The following is a 25,336-nucleotide window of genomic DNA, read 5'->3' as shown; positions in this document are numbered from 1 at the left end:
AGCCAGTGCCGCTGGGCCGCTCTTCTCCTCCCAGAGCACAGGAGAGGACGTGGTCTTCGCAGAGGAGGGCCACTCTCTCCCACCACGTAGCCCGGGCGAAACGGGGGCCCAGCAGCACCTTCAGCGTCAGAAGACGTTCTCCGAGCGGAGCTGCAGCTTCAGCGCAGAGAGCCGGGCGGGCATGCTGCTCAAAAAGGGGAGCCTGGAAATGAACGTCGACGAGATCGCCATACAGATGGGAGCAGATGCCAAAATCCTGGCTGCTGCCTTTTCTGGAACCAAAGTCCCATCATCGGACAGTTCCTCTGTCCAGGGGATGGAGGATGGGCAGCAGGAGCAACAGGATTCCGTAGAGAAGCTGTCAGTGGAGAGCAGTGTTTGCCCGGAGCTCCCAGATCTTACCGAGGACAATGCCTCTGAAGGGGCAGCGTGTGATAGGTCAGCCCTCTCTGGGAAGGGACCGGAAGTGGTGCTGAGGGGGGAATCTATAGAGAGGGACTCCACCAAGAGGGGCAGTTTATACTCCAAGGCAGTAGAAAGGGAGGATGTGGAGGTGGGAGCTGACCCCTTGTCTCTGCTAGCTTCTGAGAGCCCAGACTCTATCTCGGTCCAAAGTGACGAGAGGGCTGTCCCCCTGGTGGTGTCCAGGAACCTGGCTGATGAGATTGAAATGTACATGAACCTCAAAAGCCCTCTGGGCACAAAGTCCTCCAGCATGGAGCTACACCAGGGCGAAGCAAAGGAGGAAGTAGCTCAGTCCGGGTCGGGCAAGGCCCCCGAGCGCAGGTGCAGCCTGCCTTCTGCCTCTGTGAAGCAACCCAGCTCTGCCGCTGACCCTCTAAAGCCTAGCCCCTCTGTGGCCAGGTCCAAGACCTTCTCCGCAAAGCCCAAGAGCTCCAGTCAGGCCCAGAATCAGCGTTCGTCCTCCCTCACTGCCCTGGTGCGCTCCTCCCCGCATGGCTCTCTAGGATCTGTCATCAACACCATCTCCGGCATCAAGATGGACACTCTGCTCTCTGGCCCCAAGATGGACGTGCTCAAGTCGGGCATGAAGCAGGCTGCCAATGTTGCCAGCAAAGTGTGGGGGGCTGTGGCTTCAGCCTACTCCTACTCAGACGATGAGGTGAGTTCAGTACAGTAGTGTGTTTCTGTCTTGCTTAAGAAATCTTCAATTTTTTTGCCTTAGGATCTTGGTTTGCTGTCATATATAATCCAAACGTGTGAGTAACAGCAAATGACCTACCAATACTGTAGGCTACTGAATGAGACACTGATGTTTAATTTCCTTAAATACCATATAGAATTTAATTCCTACAGGGAACTACATACCTGTGCTTTGCTTTTATAAAATACAATTGCACTAGCAGACTTTGTAAGAGTTGAACACCTCAAAAAAAGTACTGAATTTTGTGCACACCTTTAGGAATGATCACAGATTCTCATTTCCCTCTTTAGTGATATTTTTCATGTCTCAAATGAAATGTGAAGGGTGATCACTTTTTTGTCATGGCTTTCAATAATACATTCATGTTTTATGAGATTTTATAAAGTTAGAGCCCTGTGTATTATTTCCAAGAGATATACTGGAAATGTATTTCTTGGACATATGGGTGGTTTTTTGCTACTGAATAAAAATTCTTCTAATCTGCATTTCATCATTCAAGATAATTCAATTGTGATCTATCCCGGATTTGTAGAATGAGTCTCAGAAGTGAAAGCCAGTTGAAAGAGAGAAATGGACTCACCATGTTAACCTGGTGCAATATTGTCTTTCTGTTACCTGTAAAGCCATATTGCACTATATACATAATACACTTTACCACCATGTAGTCTGATCTTGTCACATCTCAGAAGCTATGTACTGTAAGACTGAGCCTGGTCAGGACTTTAATAGGAGACCTCTAAGGAAGCCAAAGATGTTGCTGTAAGTTGTGTTGGTGAACTGTAGGTTGTGCTCCTCCATCTGGAGCAGAATTTTCAGATCAATGGCCCAGTTCGGTGGCCAGAGACACTGTGCTGTAAGAGGTGCGCTTCTTCGGATGAGATGTTAAACTAAGGTCTTGGCCACTTACTCACTAAAAATCCTGTGGCAGTGTTCGTAAGTGTAGAGGTGTTAACCCCCGGTGTCCTGGCTAAACTCCACTCTGGGCTTAAACAGTCCCAGAGTTTCTCCTTAACCCAATGAGTGAAGAATTTCCTCACTTCTCTCCCTGACCTGCAGTGTAGCGGAGTGGAGTATGAGGGCTGCCGTTCGTTGCCCAGAATGGCCGTTTCAGTTCATCGATGCCTAAAGGGCTTAACTTGTTTATCTCAAGACATTTGGGTCCCTTGATGAAAAGTACTACATACGTAAATACAGGGGATGATTTTCTTTTGCAATAATATAATCAAATAGTTCCTTGTGTTGTGTTATTATGCTTCTCCGGATCCAGCATTGTAATTGCCTTCATGTCTTTCTTCCCACGTACAGCAGGAAGACCATTTCCAAGAGGAAGGCAGTTTCCCGGCAGGGTTGGAGGAACACCTCCTGTCCGGAAGCGAGGCAAATGGTCCTGCCCCCAAGGGGGCGATTCCTGGCCTGGCCTCCAACGGGCTCACGCAGAGCAGCACCAGCCTGGGCAGCAGCAGCAGCAGCGACACGGGGAGATTCCATCATCCTGCCTGTGAGCAGCCGTCGTCTTCTCACGCTACGCGATACTCTCTCGCCAGCGTGCCGACTGCTGGTTAGAAAATCACACTCACACTTCATTACCAGAACTTTCTAGAATGTTGGAAATGGCCCGCTCAGTGAGTGGCCTCAAGAAATTGAGGACAGAAGGTTCCTTTCCACTGACATTTCAAACACCAGAAGAATTCACACTTCCCTGTCAGATGAAGCTTGTTAGGCAAGGATTGACATAAATTGGGACAAGGGCCTTTCTCTCCAGTCATCAAATGCTTTTGCAATCCCCGTCATTGTCTTTATTCATCAGAGACACTCCATTACTGCCTTCAGGAATTGGGATATATTACTTCTGTACAAGTTGCATTGCTTTTGTACATGCTGTGTGTCTCTGTTAGTCTGTCTTTCTCCTTGAATTGCCCTTCACATCGGTAATGACAGGTCTCTATGACCAGAATGCCAAAGAATCTGTGGAGAATGCTAATTCGTGTTTTCCCAAAACTGCAACTCTCTAGAAATGCTTTAAACATACTCGGCGGACTTTAGCTTCATACATCGTGCATTTTTTCAGCTTTCAACATGTATAATTTTCATTCTCTGTATGCATATTTCCTAGCCCTTTCAGGTTTTTTCAGTATTTTTGTAGAGGAACAACTGCAAGCAATAAGCTGTGGTGCAACACAACCAAGCAAACGGCGGGTGAATTGTGGTTGTTTTCGTGGTGCGCTGTGCAGTAACAGCAGAACCGTCCTGTGTGCGCAGGCGCGGCGCCGCGGTGTGCGAGAGGCCCCGAGTCGGAGAAGTCCGAGCAGAGCTCGCATCACGCCAGCACCTCCAGCATCTGTCAGAACTGTGCGCTTGAGGTGAGACAGGCAGCCTGCTGCCGGGGTAGAAAACCCGCTTTTATGAAATCGCATGTCCACTTACCATAAGAGTCACCGTAAGAAGAACGATTTAAATTAGTACCCGTCCAGGTAATAATGAGGAAAGCAAAGGAGTGGGCTACGTTTGCTTGGAGTAAATTGTGTTCCCTCAGTGTCTGCTAATGAAGGTAACTGTGACTCCAGAGTGTTCAAACTCTTCCCCTTCTTCCTGTTGGAAAAGTTTTTTTTAGTCAGGTATAAAAGACCTATGTGTAGTCATATTGAAACACGGTGCACTGGTTCTTAAATACCCTGATATTCCCATAGTCATTGTCTATGAAAATAAGGAAGTGACAGCAGGGACAAGTTAAACAGTGTTGTTTTAAGACCAGTCTGTCTTGACAGGCATCCTGTCTTTTAGCGTTTGAAAACACTGTACCTCACAAAACACTACAATTTAATGCTAGCCATAATTTTGTTACTGCTTAATTGCAGTTCTTCTGCTGGAGCTAATTATTACTTATGTAGGATGTGTAGATTATATAAACAGTCAACAATAAGACTGCTTTTATAGTTTTGCAGAAACATTTTCAAAATAGAAGGTCTTAGTCAGTCAAATCCTGTTGCTATGATCCTACGTACTGTAATAATATATAGTATCAAGCAATCTACACTACCAAACCAGAAAAAACTCTATATCTTATGTTTAAAGTGTAATTAGGGTGGTAAAATACAAAATATATTTTTGAAAATGTTCCCATTTTGGCATTTATGTCCATTTTTTTTTATCAGATGTAGTTGCTCATGTACAGGCAAGTATGTTTCATGTTTAAAGGTGGTTGGCTTCAGATATTCTGAAAGTGCTTCCTAGTAAAACTGTACAACCTCCAGACACCATGTAAGCAGATGTAGTTATAAATAAACTGTGAAGCACAACAAGAATGTAAATAATTAAGGAGTCTGCAATTTCTGCACAGTTTGCTTGCTGTGAATTTTGCCTTCCCTTCCTGGCGAAGCAGACATGATAGAGCTAGAAGACCTCTAGGCACCTCTTCCTCAGCTGGTGTTGCGCCCCCTGCAGGTGCTGATGTCCAGCTGCTCTCAGTGCCGCGCCTGCGAGGCCCTGGTGTACGATGAGGAGATCATGGCTGGCTGGACAGCAGATGACTCCAACTTGAACACGACCTGCCCCTTCTGTAAAAGCACTTTCCTGCCTCTGCTTAACATAGAGTTTAAGGACCTCAGAGGCACTGCAAGGTGAGCTTGTTTTTTTTTTGTCTGTGTACATTGCCTGGCATCTGTAATGGTAATCACCAAATCTGTTTCCATCACAAAAGGCCTTTTTTTCATTTTTAGTAAATCCCACATTTCCCTGGTAGCTCTGTTCCTGTATGTACTGTCTTGTTTTAAAGCGTTAAGCAGTGTGGCTTCAGGTGGCTGATTCTATTGTGGTAGAATAAAAAGAGTAACATTTAACAATTGTAAAATCACACATTGGAGGTCTTTTGGTTAGGATTAACTGATTACAGTGATTACAGTTCATCAAATCTTTGCAGCTTTGTTCCATTAAAAAAAAGTCTTGCTACCCTTGGCCTTAACTTGCAACGTTTCTCACATTCAATGGGTGTTTCTGGTACGTTAATGCAGAAATCATGAATAATAGAATGATCTGCACAACCAAATGTGTTATTTCTTTCTTCCATTGTTTCTGTGTGATGTTTTAAAACAGTAATTGAGAGGTTTGGTGATTTTTTTACAGCTTCTTCCTGAAGCCCAGCTCTTCCGGAGACAGCATACACAGCAACAGTGTCCCCATGGCAACGGCTGGGGCTCCTGCTCCTGCTGGTGACCTCATCAGCTTTGCAGACCCCCTAAACGATGGTCCGCTGGGGGTCACAGGGCAGAATGCTGCCGAACAGAACAGGTACCTGGCACTGAGAGGGATCTGGGTTTTTCCATTAAATCACAAATGATGTTTTTCAGCCCCAAAACACTATTATAGGAGTAAAAGCTCCTATAATCTGCAATCAACACAGTCAATGAAAATTGTTCTTGTGCCCTTTTTCTCATAAATATACAAACTGTGTATTTGCTGAAGTATATGAAACACAAACACCACCCATCATAAAGAATTGCCTTATAGGTATTTCAGTCATTAATTATATGCATATGTGTATATTTTTACTTTGTTTTACTATTTGTGTATTAAATCGTTATCGCAGTGGAAGTCTAGGCATTTCTGAGTTTATAGACAAGTTCACCTTCAGCAGATTTTGTCTGTCCGAAGTCTGTCAGTCCGAGAGTGTACTGTCTGTAAAACAGTGCTGCTGAGATTAGAAAGGCTTAGAAGAACAGACATGTGTCCAGTCCTGTAGGGCTGACTTGTCTCCGATGTGGGTCTACCCCCAGCGAGGGGACTCTCAGGGTGCAGACTGAGCCGCTGGGGCTGAGCGACAGGCCGGCTGTCAAGCGAGGAACGTCTCTGACTCGCAGCAACAGTGTCGGGGGGCCGCTGCAGAGCATGGACTTCTCCCAGCATCCTTCCCATGGTGTCTCTACAGCCAGCCTTCCCAGCAGCCTGCAGGAGGTGTCGGTGAGCTGCTAATCCACTGTTTGCCCAAGCAAGGCCCGATACAGCCAACACTGCCCTCTAACGTCAGCTGTAGAGCGTATATCATCACATGCGATAACAGAAAGCTGTCTCTGAAATGACTGAAGACTGTAACAGAAGTGTAACACTCTACAGGTTTTTCCAGAGATTTTTAGAGATTTTAATACATATAAAAACTACAGAACGCTTTCAAAGGAGCGGAGGCTATTCTGGTAAACAGGTAACCTGTTTGGTAGTTAGTAGTTAATTGATCCAAGGTTTTCACTTATTAAAAAAAGCCCAAGAACTGGTGTCAACCAAATGGATGGGTAGCTTGTTCCACACTGCCACAACCCTATAAATAAAGAAGTGCCTTCTGCTTTCAGTTTTAAGTGCACTTCCACATAGTTTCCACTTGTGCCTTTGTTTATGTTTCATTGTTCGTTCTGAATAAATCTTCTAGGTTGACTTTGTCAGCATCAAGGATTTTGAATATTTGTATCGGGTCCCCACATTAAGACTAAAAAGGTTCTGTTAATTCAGCCTGTCAGGACACTCCCTCATCTGGGTGAATTCCAGCAATTCTATTACACGGTGAACAATTGTTCTCAAATTTCTAGACAGCATCACTTGATTTAAATTCTGCACTTTTAACTGTATCTACCTGAATTTTGTTTGCATTTTTATTACTTCCCTACATTGTCTAGCAAATGTAAATGATATGTTCTTTAAAATATAAACATCAAGGTATTTTCCATAAGAAACTTCCATTTCCCATTTTGTATTTATAGTTATATTTTTACTACTTACATGCAAAATTCAGCACTGTACATTAAACTTAGTCTGACAGGTATTTGTCTAGTCATAAATGTGATCTAAATCCTCTTGAATTTCATTTGCTACTTCTACAGTGTTTTTAGTCCTACTTATTTGGTCTCATCTGCACATTTGACTAGTATACTACCTGTTCAGGAATCTAGATCGTTGAAGTGAATTAAGAAGAGCAGTGGTCCTTGTACAGATCTCTGCAGCATTCCAGAATCACGTTTTCCATTTAGTTACCAATTCTCAATCCAAATACTCCTGTTTTCCTCAAAGTAGGCAGTAGGAATTCAGGTATGCGATTAATCAGGAAGCAAAATTTTAATATCCATCTGAACAAGGTGTCAATAAATAGCTGTTTTGAGGCAAACAGTTGGTGTATGCTAAAGTGCAAGTACTGTAGGTTGTTTTTTTTCGTGACCAGTCTGGTAAAAAGGGTTGTATATTATTTTATTCCCAGGACACGTTGGGCCAGGAAAAGAAGCCGAACCCCTTGCCCGTGTCTGTTCCCTACCTCAGCCCCCTGGTGTTGCGCAAGGAATTGGAGTCCCTGCTAGAAAACGAGGGAGACCAGGTCATTTACACCCACAAGTTTCTGAACCAGCATCCCATCATCTTCTGGAACCTGGTGTGGTACTTCAGGAGACTGGATCTGCCCAGCATCCTGCCTGGCCTCATCCTCACCTCAGAGCACTGTAACAACGGAGTGCAGGTCAGAGCCCAACGTCTTGCATGGTGAAGGTCTTCTTAGACCCCCATCGAAAGAGCAGACAGCAGGACAGGAGTCTTATTCCCCCACTTTGGAATAATACTGCTAGTTTTCTGTTAACATGCACAAAGTACAGTCCTGTACTATGTAAACAGACATTTGGGTTATGGTTATGAAGGAAGGCTTGCATAGCTCTGGCAAACAATGAAGAAAAGAGGAAAAATGTGGATGAATAAAAACATCAGTGTCCAAAGGTGTCCCAGGCAGTACAGACAGCAGAAGCAGCGCCCCTGTGTTTGTGTAGAAGCTGCTGACTGTGCCGTGTGCCTTTTGTCTTGTGGCAGCTCCCTCTGACCTCCCTGTCTCAGGACAGCAAGCAGGTGTACGTGCAACTGCTGTGGGACAACATCAACCTGCACCAGGAACCCGGGGAGCCACTGTACCTGCGCTGGAGAAGTCTCTGTCAGTCCACCTCACTAACTTCACACACTGCCGTCAGCTAAACCTGTACTTGGCAATTTCACTGACAATCCAGATATTCTTTAAGTGTACAAAATAACAGACATGTATTGTTTTTACCAGTGCCACCTCTCTTAGTACTTCTGTTCCTGTTTAGGTTCTTTCTTTTCTTGGCTGTACTTCACAGTTGATTATGTGAAAATGTCCTAGACTGGCACTTGCAGTAGAAAGGGCTGTATGTATAGTCTTTGCTATGGGAAGTGAAGGCAGATGTGAAAATAACCGTCCTTGCAAACCTAAAAAAGTAACATTGGCTTAAAACTACTGTAGGTTTTCTCACCCTTCATCCACATTACTCATTATTAATACAACAGTGTGTTGTTGTGTATCTGGATAGGGCAAAACTTGTACCATTTTTTGTTAGATCCTTTAAATTGATGATTGCATGTTTTTTTTTCTCCAAGTTGATTTGAAGTCCCCTTTACAGTAATCAAAACAATCTGCAGTGTTAAGAGTAGAGATGTAAAACATATTGCAGTTGTGTCTGACAAAGTATCATTATTCCCTGCTGTCCATTGAAGTGCATAGGATGTCAGCAAAACAGGGATGATCATAAAAAGTGCAACATTTAGGTATAAAACTTAGGGCGGGGGTTTCTGTTTTTAAAGAAAGATTCAATTTTGTAGTTGATTTTACTAAGTTTTTTAAAGCAGTTGTGTTCTAAAGCCTGTGTTTGTTGTTGCTGTCCTGTTGCAGTGGAAAAGAAGGGCTCGTTGTCACCAGCGGACCATCTGGAGATCAGGACTCTGTTAAACAGCATTGTAAGAAGCATCCAGGTTAATGATGTTTATGGGCCCATCAGCCTCCTCCTGAGAGAGATCAAGAAACGTCCGGATAACAAACGCCAAAGGTCAGAACTAATGTATCACCACAGGACTAGACACTCAGTTTTCATTGGTTTCGTGAGCCTGTAATCAGGAGACAACAGACCTATCTAGTTTAGCAAGCCCTAAAGTACGTTTGAACTAATGGATGATGGTTTTTATGGGAGAAATCGGACGAATCTAAGACCAGTTAGGACTACTGCGTGTTAATCAATGTCATAGCATTGAATTGTAGACATTACTGTATTAAATTAACCATAGGGACTTGGTATGAAATAGAATTTGAAGTTTCCTCTGTAAGGAATATAGTCAGCTTTAGGAGGAGTCTTGGTAAATGTCCCATATCGCCTAACCTCTTGGTGAATTCCCTTTGTTTTCTGTGTTTCAGGAGTATTTACAGAGAGATCCTCTTTCTATCTCTGGTGTCTCTGGGACGAGAGAATATTGATATAGGTGAGTTGTTAATGGCATCTTAAGAGGTATTTCCCATGCTTCTCCATATTACAGTTTATTTTTTATATTTATTCACGTAGTTACTGCATCTTCATATTGCTCTGTTTTATATGTTAAATAATGTACAGGCGTTCATCAGAATTATGTATTTCTATATAGCTTTGAAGTGGTGGGATGCTGAAAATGGACTTGATCTTGGTTACATTATGCTATCACAAGACACAGAGTTCAGGTGTCATTGATTTAAACATTTTGAGAGAATCGTTCTGTTTTTAACAAGTATCCCCCACACCTAGGAAAGAGACAGTTCAGAATGCCCAAACAGACCTAACCTAACAATGTCTTTGAGAGGTCAGCAGTAAACCAAATTGATACAGGGAGAACATGCAGACTCCACACAAACAGCTGTCCCAAACTGGAATTAAACCCAGGACACTGGAGGTGTGAGGAAGTAGTGCCAACTTTCATACCATCAAGCTATCCTACTTCACCTGAAGTAACTTCATTCAACAGTACAGCTAGTACACAAAGCAAGGACAGGTTTATCCTCAGTGACTGCGGATGCTAAACCGTCAAGCTCTATCTTTACAGGAACTTGGCAGAATTTAAAAGACACTTAATTTTTTAATATCTCCACAATTAAGTCTTTTTCATTTTAACAATGTTCAAAATAAAAAAATAAGATTTAATTTACCTCACCAGAGTTATCCATGCTGCAGATTTTCTTCAACACTGAGACCTTTTATGGTCCCATTAATGTCCTCCAAGCCTGGTGTTTGTATTGAATCAGAAGCGCTGGCTTGACTTTGATTTTTAGTCCCTCTCAAAATTTTCAATACCTCAAAAGGCTTTCACTTGTTTCGTGTACGTTTGTACGTTTATCTTCTGAACCTCTCGGTTTCCAGGTGTTTCGCGTACGGTGTTTCCTACGTCATGACCCATTTTCACAAGTGGTTGCCGTTCCTTCTCCCATAAAACTGACCCAGTGTCGAAATCTCTTCTGTTTCCAGAGGCTTTTGACCGTGAGTACAAGCTGGCCTATGATAAGCTCAGCCCTGAGCAGCTGAAAGCCCTGGACAAGATCGACGCTCCACCTAGCAACAGCGTCCAGTGGTGCCAGAAGTGCTTTGGGGCCCCAGTCATCTGACATGGTCTTGGCTGGACCTGAAGGAACTGAACCACTAGAGCAACATCGGCCTGGCGCTGACCATAGCAGTGCAGGGCAATGGCGGAGCCCCTGCCCTCTCAGGGCAGGAGGAGGGAGATAATACTTGTTGAATTATTAAGTCTGGAATATCACCCAAAGATAGACAAAGATGGTACTTTTTGTAATAGTGAAACCTTTTGCTTCTGCCTCATTACAATATACGTCATCATCAGCCTAGACTTGAAACCGTTCTTTTGTTGGTCCTACAGAAAAAAAATATTTTTCTGTTGTAAAAATGTCATAAATCATGCTTTTCTAGTTGCCCTGTGCTTCTAGATGTATTACCGTATAGAATAAAATCTCTTTGAAGAAATAACTTTTTCCTTAGTAATAAACTCAAAAGCAGGTGTTTTCACCTCCCAAGCAAATCATCAAAGGACAACAGGTAGATGAATCTTTCACTAAAAAAATCCAGCACATTCTTTTCCAGCATGGGATTATAACTGGGTTAGAGTGAGTTTTTCCTTGATTTCCCTTGCTTTTTGAGGAGCCTCCTGGTAGTGAGCACATTCTCTAGAATACATGTGAAGAGTCACAATGGCTGTAGCTCTAACTCCTGACCAAGATATCACTGAAGCTTCACGTCCCTAAACTTGCGATGGACCTTACGCAATTAGAAATAAGCAAGGCCTGAAAAAAAGATTTTGCACTTTCATGTGAATGGCTGTTTGGTGGTTTTCCATTAGCGTCGAATGGTTTTTGTATTTTTTTTTATTGACAACGAATCTGAACCAGGGTTGCCTTTTCAATGAGAGCTCTCGCCTTCTCCCTTCTAGTTGTGTATAAGATTCAGTCTTAAGAAAGTGACCTCTCTGCAGTGTTCACTGCACCTTCAGTTTTCTATTACTTGATTGAGGGAGAGGGACTGGAGATATTTTTATACTGTTGTATATAGTGTAGTGGACACTCAAGTAGAATGGGAAGTGGAGTTGAGTAGACTGTTAAGTTAACAAATACTGACTGTACCTGTAGACAATCAGTCTGAATTGTAAAAACATTCCAGCTCGAGTTCGTGTTGTGCATTACCTGTCTCGGCACTGCTTGCCTACGTGTTACAGACAGTTTGTCAATGAGATAATCTGACCTTATTGTCTCATCACTGTGAGTGTTAGGGCCGTTTTTACCAAGGGCAGAGGCGAACCTTAAGGGAAACAATTAAATAGAGAAACTACTGAAACAAATCAGTTCTCTTCTACAAGTATTGTACCTCCAATCGGGCTTTTTGCTGTACGATTCCTGTCTGAAATTGCACCCTTTCCCTTGAACACATTAATAACGAGACCAACAGGAAGAATTTTTTTCTTACCCAGCTGCAGCTGAAAGCTTTTGTTCTGAAGAATGCAGCTTGATCACTTTTCTGAAGGTTCGATTAATTGTGTAATTGAAAATCCAATCATATCGATTTTAAACTGCAAATCAAATTGTTTTCATGACAAAAAAGGCACTTTTGGTAAACTAGATGTGGAGCTGCCACTCCTGGCCCTTGAAGGACAACAAACTTCAAGGTTTTTGTTCCAGCCAAGTTCTCAGTGACACAACTGAGCCCTTAACTGACTTTATAATAGAATGAATTTGAGCTGTTTGCAGCTTTTCAGCATGTTGGAGGTTGCCTTTTAACTATCGCATTTCATGAATAAAATAAACTTCCAAATGTTTGATTAAAAAAAAAATTCTAGATTATTCCAATCAGTCGACTTGTTAGTTCAAGCAAGGCTTCAGTTGGGTAATGAGGCTCAGCTGGAAGGAAAGCCAGCAGCTGTGGGGGCCTCCAGACTCCAGAACTGGGTGAGCTCCTCCTTGCTTAAAGGAGTCTTTTTGTACATTGCATTTATAGACAATGGGAAAGTTCCCTTTTAAAAGCTTTTGACACCAGTGTGATCCTAACCAGTACACATGTTGGTTTTGGGGACAGTCTAGCCTTTGGAATAGAAACGTATTGCAGAAATGTGTAACCTTTTTTCACTATTTTGATTTTTGTTGGATCGCCAGAAAACCTAATAGATGTTATCATGAGCTGAGATCTCTTCAGCACCTTCACATTTTAACCTAGAAGGGGTTTCTGCTGTAGTTTGTGAGCTTCGCAAGTCATGTCCTGGAGTGGCTGTAAACTGCCGTGAGATCAGATCTCCCTCAAGGACATTTCTAAAAAGTGTCTATTTTCCTCTCAAGATATGCTTGTATGTGTGTATGTAAAGAGGAAATTAGAGACTAAGGAGACAGAAAGCTGGCTTCTTGGAGCGAGACAAAATTCAAAATGTTTCTGTTCATGCTAGACTGTCCAAACATTAAACATGAGATCAAGTTGAGTACCATTACATCTTTAAAAGCTGTTTTAGGGATACTCAAACTATCCCCTCATGACACTCACTTTGGGTGTATTAATGTAGTTAACCATTCTTAGAAACAGGAAAAGTGTGAACGATCGATTTTATTTGTTGTTGAGAATATTGTTATTAAAATTGTCAAATTGCACTGCTCTGCTTGGATTTGTACATAAAAATGCCCATGCAGGGTTGGTTTTACTTTTGAAACATCATGATATCAAGTGATTCCAGCACATATTAAATTGTATATTTTATCTTTTCTTTCACTTAGAGATGATGCGCTCTTTAGAATTTGTATAGTGGAGCCGTGCCCTTTTCAGAAAACAATGTTTAGTGTATCCTTCCAAGTCCTGTCTAGTGTACGTGAATTTGTCTATACAGAACTGAAATGCAATAAATCAGCGTTCTGGTTTAACACACTTTTCTCTTACTGGCATCTTTTCATGGGGATGGGATCTGTCTACACAGGTAGAAAATGGATTCTCTTTCTAAAAGCTTTCCCTTTTTCTTTTCTGCTTTACTGTTAATTGTGCCATGGGTTTGTCACACAACACACAACAAGCTGACCTCCTCTGCCTTGTGTTTCTCTGTCCTGTAGTCATTTCTGCTGCCCATGAGTTTTGTGGAGTTAATTTTCTCTTAATGACACTCATTCATATTATTAACTATGATGTTAATGTAGTTAAAAAAGTTCATTTTAAATTGTTAAATGTTCAGTTCCAAAAAGTATAATGCAATTCATTTCCAATGCTCATGTCCATTGTATTACTACCCCCTGCAATTCCTTCGTCCTTCACAAGAGAAGGAAGCAGAAGCATCAGGTGAGTGGACCTTGTTCTGGTTTTGTATTTGCTGAAGCATTTTTAGAATAAGTAGATTAAGTTCGAATATCTGGCATTATAACTATCACCCTGCAACTCATAATGGCCGACCTACTGAATCTCAGCATGTGTGTACCTGGATGGGAGACCTCCTGGGCAAAACTAAGGTTGCTACTGAAAAGATGTGAGAGCAGTAAGGGGGGGGAATCACTCTGAGGTCTGTGCACTATACTGTAAAAAAAAGGTGCAGTCTTTCAGATGAGATGTACAATTTAGATCCCAACTCTGCATGGTCATTAAAAAATCCCAGGGCATTTCTAGAAAAGGATAGGGGTGTTACGCTGGTGTCCTGGCCTAATTTCCCCCTTGGCCTTTACTAGTCATAGCTTCACATTACCTGTAAAGTGCTTTGGAGTGAAAAGCTCTATGTACTGTATGTCTAAGGGATTATTAACTTCAGCCGTTTGACTGCTGGTCGGGTATGACTCTTGGTGTGTGAGGCTGCAACCACACTGCTGATGTAATTTTAAGAGCCAGAAAAGGATCACTTTTGGATTATAAGATTATCGGCCTGTACCAAGACACGTGCGACAGTGGAGGAATGTGGATCAGGCACAAACCACACACCCCAATTTGGTCCAAGTTACTGGACATCAGTAACCCCTTCCCTCATTTAAGGGCGTTGATCTTGGTTTCACAGAACATCTCACCACAGGTGTATTGTTCCCACCAAACAAAATATTTCTCCTCTCAATACGTTAAATTGATGTTCACATAGAGCTCTCTAAAATACTTTTCCATGTACTTCATGCATGTTTTTAAATCAATTCTGTTCTCTTGCACTGTGTGAACTCCACCCGTTTCATCTCCTGAGCAAATTAAACCTCCAACCATGGTTTCGTTATTATGAAAAACTTACCTATTTGATACAGATGGGTAAATGATGTTATGAAGTTACAGGAATGCCAAATTTTTGTGTAATTATTTTTTCATGTCTTACTATATTAAAACATTTGCCAGGGAAAACAATCATAAAATGATTAATCTATAATGAATGTAAATATTGATTCCACATAAGTTACTTAATGGAATCCAGCACTGGCAGAAAGTTTGTAAATTCCTCATGAATAAAAGGACTCAGGCCTTTACTGCATACTAAATCAGAGTATCAGATAATCCCAAAATACAGAATTCACTTCACACTCGAGAATAATCCCCTTGAAAGCACCATGCTAACTAACCCCCAAGCCTTGTATGCACAACATCCTGATGTATGAATTTCACACAAACACTGAAAATTTCAGCAAAACATTTTATTTGTTTTTTACACAGTAAAGACTTTACTTCTGGCTGGATTCGGACTTGGATGTGGAGGCTCTCAGAGAGGAAAGGCGACGTCTCTTGGCAATCTGTTCCTGACGTTTCTCCTTTGCTTCCTACCAAGAAAATCAAAAAGACAAAATTGTAACAAAAAAAAACAGGCCTGAAGTGGTCAAATAATTTGTGAACAGCAATTCGACTGCAGACAGGACTGAACTCCAAGGAATCACAAAATGCACAACACTGTAGACCAGGAATCACCAAATCCTAATCCTGGAGAGCCCCAATCTTTTTTTTCAGACTAGGACCAATTTAAAGTTATTGATCAAGGCAGAAAACAGATGGTTCAGATAAGGGAACCCCTGGCCCCTTAGGCTTAAGGTATTTGGATTTTTATAATGGTTTCCAAATTATACATGTAATCAATCATCATTAAAGCCTTCCAGATCTTTTAGCAACCAATGAATTAAGGATCTGCCTATAAAACCTGTTGTATCGGGACTCTTCAGGACAAGGGCTGGAGAGCTCTGTTGTAGACTCAATCAGTGAAGAGCACATCATTGACAAAAGCTCTCAGGACATTAATGCCCATTTCTCCACTAATTATCCACACAAAAATCAGCACAACACACAAACGATGAGTTTGGTACTCTGGTTTTCAGAGACTACTACCATCATTCCGATTAAATTACAAAAGCTGTGCAAACATTTTACCACTACTGTGTACAACTTAAAATGTTTGTCTTGGAACGTGCTATAGAAAGAGATCTTGATACTCCTCTGTTTATTCAATACAGACAAGAACCACAAGAATAATCTGAAAACATATTACATTAAAAATGTAATTTAATAATCATAAAAAGCAGCATATAATCACTTTCTACAGGCTGTCCTAGTAGATTGCAGAAGCCAGAAATACAGATCGGCCAGAAACGTGCAGCCTTTCCTTGAAGCCAGAGGAAAACAGGAGCAAGAGGGCAGGAGCGGCTCACCTTCATCCTCTTGGCCAGCAGCTTGGCGTAGTCGGAAGCCTCCTCCTTGTTCTTCTGGGTGCGCTGCTTCTTCAGAGCGATGCGCCGGCGCTTGTGCTGCAGCACGCGGGGGGTCACCAGACGCTGGATCTTGGGGGCCTTGGTTCTGGGTTTCTTACCTGTGAGGGTTGAGGAAGACATGAAGCACTTACTTCAACAGCAACAGCATCACCTCATTAATACATGCTAAGATGTAGATGTATGTTAATGGAGACACCATTTATTTACGCCCCCCCACCCCAATTTATTTCAGTACTAAGGAGGGAAGGAAAAAACACTCTGAACTGGACAAAAGGAAAGCACACAGATTTGCTCACAGTCCCCTTGAGGAACAATATACAGAGTTTATATACCTATAGGCGTGAATAGATTCAACTTTTGTACCTAGAGAGCAGCTGCACAAATGAGTGCAGGTGTCAATTTAGTTGAACAATATTAACATTTACAGTCCTCCCTGTAACAAGTTCCTTCCACCAGTGACTTACTGAAAACAGAGACTGTAAATTAATTTAACAATAGGAAACCAAAGTTTTCAGTGGGATCCTCACCATTTAAGTAAAAGGTTAATACATGCTAAAAGCGAGGAATAGTCAACTACTTGGTGTCTCATATCATAAGCCACCAATGATCAAAATGTTCATATGAGGAATCATTGTGCCGGTATTTTTCAATACTAAATTACTTCAGACTTAATGCTATCAATGCACAATTTTGTTTCAATTCACTCTCAACAGTTTATTACAGAACGGTCCTTCATACACCTGCTGTCATGTTTTCAACAACTGTAAGGTTCAGCTGACCTGAAGACAGAATGTGTCCTTTTAATTATATTGAAATGTAGCACATTTTTAAAATGTATTAGCCAGTATAGAACAAGGGGTGAATGCCCAAACTGGGTTGATCCAATTAGCAGAGTTTTGCAGGGATCTGTGTATTAAACTACCCCTCTTTCAGATTTGCACCACTGATCTACTAGACCAGTGGTTCTTACCCTTGCGTATGAGACATTCCAGATTTTTTTACAAATGATCAAAAACACTAAGTACAGGCACATTAAAGACTACTTTGTTTAACCAAACCACAGGTATTTTAAAATACACATTTGAAGTGTGTAGTATTTCATGTATTCTGAGAATGATTTTAATTTTGCAATAAAACTTTCCTTCTACAGTTATATTTTAGTTTTAAAGAACTGATCTACTCCAATGGTTTTTGATAAGGGGTGCGATAACAGATTTTTTTAACCAAAGGGGTACAAGCTGCAGTAAAGGTTAAGAACAACTGATCTAGGCTCTCGCACAGTCTGGTCAGTTACGATACCAAAAAAGGAGGATTACCAAATGCTGTAGTATGTACCAAGGAAAATCAAAAGGATCGACATGGCAGTTGTCATTTAATGCATACAAGTACCAAAAATACCATACACGTAAATAAAACTATACATACAAAATGTGAATTAAAGTCCCTCACTTTAAACTCTGTGCTTCCAACTACACATTCTAACACTGTCTTACATTACTGCTTTCAAATATTTCCTAGAAGGAGGTAAGTGATGTCAACAATCTTTTTTCCAAATCTAACTCTTACTCATAGGTAGCCTCTGCAAGTAACAGCACATGCTCTGCGCACTGGAGCGCTGTCATCATGAACAATATCTTTGTCAAGAGCATCATCAGATTAACTGTTCTCCACCACATCACATTTCTCCACTTCTCCAGTGTCTATAGCCTGGCCCCTTTCCACCAGTGGACTCGCAAACAGGCACTGCCAGGAGTGACGAGCACTGTGTACACTGTCACCTGACTATGAATCCCCTTCTGTGGAGATCATACCCAGGATTGGGAAAAAAAACAGTTGACTGCAGTTGTTTCTTGCCTTTCAAATTTGTACACCAATATCACAATCCCGTATGCAGTTTTATCCACGGTTGTCCCTTGCTTATCTTTCTCCCTTGGATTTCCACCTTTGACACCACTGCTGAGGAAACATCAGCAAGTCTTGCTCACTAAAACGCCCATCAAATGCACCCCAACAATCACGCCTCTGTTAAAGTGGATGAGGTCTCCTCTAGCAGCCATGCCTGTCTATACACGACCCTAGGAATGCTGGGATGTTATCTGCTTAAGCCATGGGCCACATCTGTGTGGAAGACTTGCTTTAAAAATAAAGTGGCCCTCATTTATCCAGGTGTTAACATTTTTTGTGCATTACCTATAAGTCATTAATATAAATAACATTTAGAGAAAGCTGGCAGCATGTATATCAACTGTATATTTGAAAATCAGAATTTACTATTTAGAGAGCTCCCTTTTAATACAGCAGCAGTAGTAATATTACTTTGCAATACTACTAAAAATCTACATATGATTGAACCAAATATTGTCAAAAACAAACGCTAAACTCTGACAGCAACAGCCAACCCTGAATTACAGACACGTCCACTCATGAGACTCATTTCACTTGTGCGTGAGCCTGGTATTGTGCACTGTGATGTACGAACCCACTGCTGCAGCTCACTCACCTTCCTTGGTCAGGGGCCTCCTCACCACATACTGCCGCACATCATCCTCCTTGGACAAGTTGAAAAGCTTGCGGATCTTGCTGGCCCTCTTGGGACCCAGGCGGCGAGGGACAGTGTTGTCAGTCAGTCCAGGGATGTCCTTCTCACCTGGAGCACAAAGCTGCATTTCAGCCAAATTACTCACATCAACAGCACAAATCCTGAGCACAGCTTTTAAGCATCTTATTGCTTTTACCCCCAAGCACCACTTTAAACCCACATCAATAATACATCTTCACTTGTTTAATCTGAGAAGAGAAAATGCCTCACCCCCTTAATATTAATGCTTGATTTTAAATCATTATCAGCCAAGTTCATTCAGGAAAAAACATTCCAGGACTTACACTCCATCTATTTTATTACCACTTCTTGTAATTCAGGGCCACAGGGAAGCTGGAACCTACCCTGGCAAGTAACAGGAGCAAGGCAGGGTACACCCTTGAACATACGCCAGTCCATCACAGGGCAGAACCACAGACAAGCACTCACTCACACTTAAGGCCAATTTACCCACAAGCTAACTATCCTACCAATATGTTCCAAGACTGTCACAGGAAACTGAAGCACCTGGAGGAAACCCAGATGAACCAGGGGAGAACATACAAACTCCACACACACATTACCCCAGGTCTGCATTGGAATCTGAAGCCCCTGTGCCGCAAGGCAGCAATGCTAACTACTGGAACAGGTAATAGGTTTATTCCATGCTGAAAAAAAGAAGAAAAAACAACGTTTCGGGCATGGGGCCTTCTTCAGGTGACACCTGAAGAAGGCTCCACGGCCGAAACGTTGCGTTTTCTTTCTTCTTTTTTTCAGCATGGAATAAACCTATTACTTGTTCCTTTGCAGCCTACGCATGCTGATGCAGCTACCCACCTGAACTATGCTAACTACTGTGCCACCAAGCTGTCTAACTTAACAGTCCAATAACAGAAAATTGGAATTACATTTCCAGTGGGGTGGTGTACACCAAATAAGAGACTTGTGAGTGAACTGTAACTACACCCAATACCCATCCAGAAAAACACTTGTCTCCAGGATTCTCCACACTGCCAGCCTACACTGGGAAAGCAAAAAACCTCAGCGTAGTGCTGTGAAAGACAACGCAACAAGGTACAGAGCAATGCCACTTCTTTTTCCACCCTGTTCAGAAATCCGAGCAGCCACACAGGAAGAGCTCAGGCCCTACCTTTCTTGATGATGACCAAGTTGAGCACGCTGAGGTTGGCGTCGACGATGCAGCCGCGCACGGACTTGCGCTTGCGCTCGCCGGTCCGGCGGGGGCGGTAGCAGGAGTGGCCCTTGCTGAGCAGCAGGCGCACGCGGCCGGTGGTCAGCACGCCCTGCTTCATGGGGAAGCCCTGCTTGTCGTTGCCCCCGCTGATGCGCACCACGTAGCCCTGCAACCACAGGGACGCTGCCAGTCTGTACCCACTGCCACCTGAGCAGCATGCACGCGTACGAGGCACTTCGGCTCCGGGGACCCCCGTTTCCAGCCGCTGACCTGATCAGGCACTTTACGAAGCTTCAGACCTTTTAAGATGTTGATGCCACAACCCTTTAACTGTTCGTACACCAGGCTAGATCAACACTAAGTGATACTTAACAGGCAAGAGTACAGCATTAACAGCCACTATAATTGCACTGCAGAGAAAACCTTCAGCTGAGCTCATATCTGATACTATTAAAAAGCAACAGGGACAAGCACCTGTTACCACTTCCACTTGCCTGCAAATCATTACTTTGTGACGCTTCACCATATAGGCCCCCGCTGTATTACACCTGAACTCTGAACGTGGGCACAATAACAAAACTGCTGACAAGTTTAAAAGTATAGCTTCAATACTCATATCCAAAACACCTGCTGCAGTACTTTGCAAAATATTCTTTTCACACTTTATTGTACAGGGATGGCAGGATTTAAATATGCCCTATAAAATTTTTAATGGATTACAGCGCTCAAAAACATGGGCCTAAATGGTTCCTAGATCGCAAAAATGTCTAAATCAAGACCTTTTTAACTTAGTGCCACCTGATCATTGGGCGGAGAAAGGTCTGCCACCGCAATCTCACCTTCCACTCATCGCCCAGGGGATCAGCAGCCACCTCAGTAGCCATGCGCTTCTCGTAGAAGGTACGCAGTTTACGCTCATCGTCGACTTCAATCAGCTTCTGGCAGCCAGTGGCCGGGAAAGAGATGTTCAGCTGGGAAGAATGACAAAAACGCACACATTCAGGAGGGAGATCACTTCACAGAAGGGCGCAGGTAGGCGCTGCTGATTGGCACTTCCACCATGTTTATGATGAGAAAGGTCGCTGTAACAAACGCTTCCCACCAGAGCTCAGTCACATAGAGCTTGATGTAGTCTTCTTGCCTGAACAGTTGGGAGTAAAGTGATTCTGCCCGCATGCCAATAAGTACATCAACATCAAAACACTTCGCAATTCTGCACCACATCTTGTAAATGGCGACTTCACCTACATTTTGAACATAGTGTCACGTCTACCAATGCCACAGAGAACGTTTCACAAGGAAACTTGCTTTGAGACGGTTAATGCCATCAAATCGCCCAACGACTCGACCTTAAAAACACCATGCTGTAATTAATCCTGGATGTTAAAAACTCGAGCCCCACGATAACACAATGGTATTGCATGCCACATTTAATCACAAGCTCAAGAGACTGTGTTCTTGGAAAATAAAAACCGGCCCATTCAGGCTCAGCTCACGATCCAAGAGGTTTTTGTGACTAGTTCGACTTGACCTCATATTTAACTGAATGTTCCCACAGTCATGGCAGACGGCCTGTTGCAATTCCAGTATTTCATCAACGCTGTTAATGAACTGAAGGTGCACACAGTCTGACGCTGGTTTAAAATAGTATTAATGGACTACGAAAATTCAAGAAACTGCACATCTTCCATGGCGGCCCATAACTTTGCCTCCACTGCCACATGCCAGAGAAAAACTCTTAGGGTACACATTTTCCCTATCAGGAGGCAGCCATCTTTAACACTAGGTCTGTAAACCGCTGGTGGAGCAGATCAAAATCCACAAACATCTCTTACTTCTAAACTCCAATCTTCAACTTCACCAATGAATTCGTGTTAGGAAAAGTGTACAAATACTATTTTGGGGGGTATGCCGAAATAAATATAAGTTTAAACACGATAAAATAACAAATAAACGCTCCTCACCTTCATTATGAGGGACTGACGCTGATCTTGTCCGCCACCGAAAAGAGACCGGACTTCCGCCACACACACTCACATAGCCACGCGGCCCTATCGCGAGATTCTAGAAATGCCTCATGGTGAGATTTGGAGTTGTTGTTACATTAACTGTACAAAATCCATATAATTCCTGAAACTCAGATTATTTGTGTGATCGACTGTTATTATTATCGATATTATTATTGTTTCAAGCAATCCAACACGACCAGGGGCTTTAATCACATCTTAAATAAAAAACACAGTTGTGTTGAAACACTGGCTTTCTGATTTAGCTCGACGTCCTCGTACTGAGGTGCAGTCTTCCAAGATGTAAACATTCTGACTAGAAATGGCTAAAAAAGCAGCATTAATAATCGCTCGATTGTCGGTGAGACATTACCACTGAATGAAATTATTAACGAAAAAGAGATAGATTTAACATCCCATTTCATTACCTGTATCGGTTTTTAAACTTTGTGAGTGCTGCCCCCGACGTTAGAAATAACGTTTCTAACGTGTTTGTGCTTCTGTACAGACTGCCAAAGCAGATTTCTGTTCACGGAACATATTTTAGCTCTCTTGTGCTACGCCTAGTGCTTGATTCTAAGGGGATTTAAACTTTAGCTAGGGTGTTGAAGATGCCGAAGACCGTGTGTTTCGGGTTAGCTTTCCCTCACTTTCCTAGCCAGCTCCATTTTGTTTATTTTCTTTTCTTTGGCACCACTCTAGTTCCTTACCCCTGTGTGTTATTGTGTCTTATTTCATACCAGTCACTTATTCAACTCAAATTCATCACCTTTGCACCAACCCTTGTTATCACGCTTCCTAGTCCCTCACTAGAACCCACCTGCTTCCAAAAATTATCCTAAATGTTACACCCCTTTACCCCTAGACACTTGGGGGTCGTAACATTATTTTAACCGTGGCGGTGGGTCTCCACACTGTTCTTTTCAGGTTTTCTTCCCCTAATCCATTTCAAAATCTCTTGCCCATGGTGTTCAGCGAATTGGAATGGAAGACTCCTCTGGCAATAATCTATGTACCATCGGGCTTAGTGAATCTCACCTTGCACAAATTCATGCAGTCTGTTCTTAGCAGAATATCTGAGATGATCACTAGAATGAAACTCAATTTTAAAGGAATGCTGGCATCATCTCTGATCCTTGGATTTAAAGCTTATGTTTCAAGGACACGACAGACTCTTTTTTTTTCTACTGCAAATTTTGTCTTTTATTGCGATTAGAGTGCAGTTCTGGCGGTATACTGTATCTAAATATGTTCTTAACATGAAGCAGAATGTTCAGAACTCAGCTGCTCAGATCTCAACTCACAACAAAATGCATGAGAGTCTATTTCACCTCTTTGAGCCTTTTTTTCTCAGTGGCTTCCTTTGAGAATAAAATTTAAAATAATGCTGTTCAACTTTAAGAGCCCAAATGGTTTTGTTATCGCTGTTGACTACATCAGTGTAATGTTAAATCCATTCAGACTGTACCTACAGTATATATGGGTATGTGCATGTCACCTATGCTCTTTAATGCTGGTCTTCTTGCATTTCACAAAAACAAGGCTCAAGAAGACTGTGTGTTGCAAGCCTGTGGAATAATGTCCTGGCTTATATCATATCAGATATTGCACATCAGTCAACTTTTCAAATCCTGTCTTGAAGTTCACTTTTATAGCTTGTTCCCTAGGCTATTAATTACAGTATGTGCTGTCTGATTTTCAGATGTTCTTTGCACTAAACCTAGCATATAATAGTAATAATAATAATAATAATAATAATAATAATAATAATAATAATAACATTCCTAACATTTACTTAGTGCTTTTGTGGAAACTTCAGGCTTTACAGATAATTGGGACTCCTTTCCACCATCACCAATGTGCAGCCCCACCTGGATGATGCGATGAGTAGCTGAAAGTGCACCGGTATGCTCACCACACAACAGTTGTCGATGGTTGTGAGAAAAGTTGTCAAGCCAGATGGAGATTATTAGGAGGCCATTATTGGTAAAGGCTAACAAATTTGCTCACAAATGAAAGGATTTAGACGTGGAATTGTCCATTCAGCAGCACGGGATAATAATAAGTGCATAGAGAAAACAAAGACATCTGGAAAGTTCATTGGTGTACTATTAGGATATTGAGCTAGGACATCATAGGTATTCTGCAATGGACTGGCATCCCATCCACGGTGTATCCCGCCTTGCACCTGTTGCTTTCTGGGATAGGCTTTGGAATCCTTTATGACCCTGTACTGGATAAAGTGGTTATAAAATGAGTGGATAGATCAGAAGTATTTTTCCTTGGTTTTTCATGTGTCTCGGATGTGAGAATGCATTTTCTTTGGCATGTCGTTTAATTCCTTATGTAACAAGAATTAAGAAAAAAACAAATAGCATTATCATTACTTAATATAATTTTGTGTAGTTCAGAAACTAGGTGAAAATATTTGAAACACCTAATGGAAACCATTTGTTTTCTTTACTACAATCTGGCTTTGTTTAGATGTCTAGGGATCTGAAGAAAAGACCTAGAATAGTTCTTGTTTGTTTTGGAGGACTCAATGAAGATGTGTTCATAGATTTGACATTTCGTCTAAATTGAGTGTTTTTGTTAATTGGCAACATTCTTAATACCTTGTGATTTCTTGCTTTCCAGTCACTTAACGAAGCAAAAATATTCATTCACCTTTCTGAAGAAAAAATGTTTTTTGCATAAGAAAATCCTAGGATTTGATGTTGAGAATGTACTGTAGCAGAGAAAAAATATAAGATACAAATTAATAACTACATTTTTAATACTAACAGTACGTCTTTCTAAACAAAATCGTTGTTACATTGCTGTAGCAAGTCTTTTCAGTGCTCTGACTTTTCTATAAAGGATAATTCATGAGAGAATGTGTAAGTGTATATTCTTGGCATTATCAGGGTAGGGGGCACTTTTCCTTCCTTTCTGAAGAGTGACCAGTACAAACTGGTAAAGAATGTAGTCTGTTCTGCAGTTTCTTTGTAAAAAAACAACCTTTTACTTTAAAACACAAGAATGTCTGTGGAATGCATAACACAGGGAAATATTACCGGATGTTTCCATTGTTGCACCAGAAGCTACAACACAGCTTTTTTTTTCTTTGTGGAAGCCTGTAATTAGCCGTTTCCTGCAAAATATCCTCTCTCTTGGAAAATTTATTGTTTCTGTAATACCAGAAACACATTCCTTACCTAATAGTGCAGATATTGCAGTTCATGTTTGTCCAAAAGCTGTGTAAGTCCATGTGCGTGATGGCCTTTAGATAAACTTTGCAGCTTAAAAGCTTAAACCAACAAATTCACAGCATTTTTATCGTAGGTTAATGGTGTATTCATGTACAGGAGTGCATGAGCACACCCAAAACTGTCAGATGTGGAACGAACGT

General features: G+C 41.9%; 2 protein-coding genes across 2 annotated transcripts in view; one reads left to right on the top strand and one right to left on the bottom strand.

Moving 5' to 3' along the window:
- The window catches only part of dennd4c (DENN domain containing 4C), an 83,913-nt gene extending 70,525 nt beyond the window's left edge, over window positions 1–13,388 (top strand). Inside the window, exons 23-33 of the mRNA XM_088934709.1 lie at window positions 3–1,123; window positions 2,471–2,663; window positions 3,425–3,525; window positions 4,607–4,782; window positions 5,285–5,449; window positions 5,935–6,118; window positions 7,398–7,649; window positions 7,991–8,108; window positions 8,862–9,015; window positions 9,378–9,442; window positions 10,453–13,388. Of these exons, the coding sequence (XP_088790835.1) occupies window positions 3–1,123; window positions 2,471–2,663; window positions 3,425–3,525; window positions 4,607–4,782; window positions 5,285–5,449; window positions 5,935–6,118; window positions 7,398–7,649; window positions 7,991–8,108; window positions 8,862–9,015; window positions 9,378–9,442; window positions 10,453–10,589 (2,666 nt within the window). The 3' untranslated portion in view covers window positions 10,590–13,388. The remainder of the gene's footprint in view (window positions 1–2; window positions 1,124–2,470; window positions 2,664–3,424; window positions 3,526–4,606; window positions 4,783–5,284; window positions 5,450–5,934; window positions 6,119–7,397; window positions 7,650–7,990; window positions 8,109–8,861; window positions 9,016–9,377; window positions 9,443–10,452) is intronic.
- Window positions 13,389–15,092: 1,704 nt separating this feature from the next.
- rps6 (ribosomal protein S6) lies at window positions 15,093–22,003 on the bottom strand. The gene is made up of 6 exons (XM_088934571.1): window positions 21,904–22,003; window positions 20,779–20,910; window positions 19,895–20,105; window positions 18,667–18,813; window positions 16,107–16,264; window positions 15,093–15,230 (listed from the first exon to the last, which is right to left on the bottom strand). The coding sequence occupies exons 1-6, from the start codon at window positions 21,907–21,909 to the stop codon at window positions 15,135–15,137; spliced, it is 750 nt and encodes a 249-aa protein (XP_088790697.1). The 5' UTR covers window positions 21,910–22,003; the 3' UTR covers window positions 15,093–15,134.
- Between the last annotated feature and the right edge of the window lie 3,333 nt (window positions 22,004–25,336).

Source organism: Atractosteus spatula, chromosome 1 (assembly GCF_055471065.1).
Source record: "Atractosteus spatula isolate fAtrSpa1 chromosome 1, fAtrSpa1.hap1, whole genome shotgun sequence".
Classification (NCBI taxonomy): domain Eukaryota; kingdom Metazoa; phylum Chordata; class Actinopteri; order Semionotiformes; family Lepisosteidae; genus Atractosteus; species Atractosteus spatula.
Note: the sequence above shows the minus strand (reverse complement) of the source record. Positions and strands in the feature narration are given on the sequence as shown.

Excerpts from the sequence above, each read along its gene's own strand:
- rps6 (XM_088934571.1), bottom strand. Across the intron at positions 18,814-19,894 it reads CTTGGTCATCATCAAGAAAG|GTGAGAAGGACATCCCTGGA; the intron begins GTAGGGCCTGAG and ends TTTGTGCTCCAG. Across the intron at positions 15,231-16,106 it reads TGCTGGCCAAGAGGATGAAG|GAAGCAAAGGAGAAACGTCA; the intron begins GTGAGCCGCTCC and ends TTTTCTTGGTAG.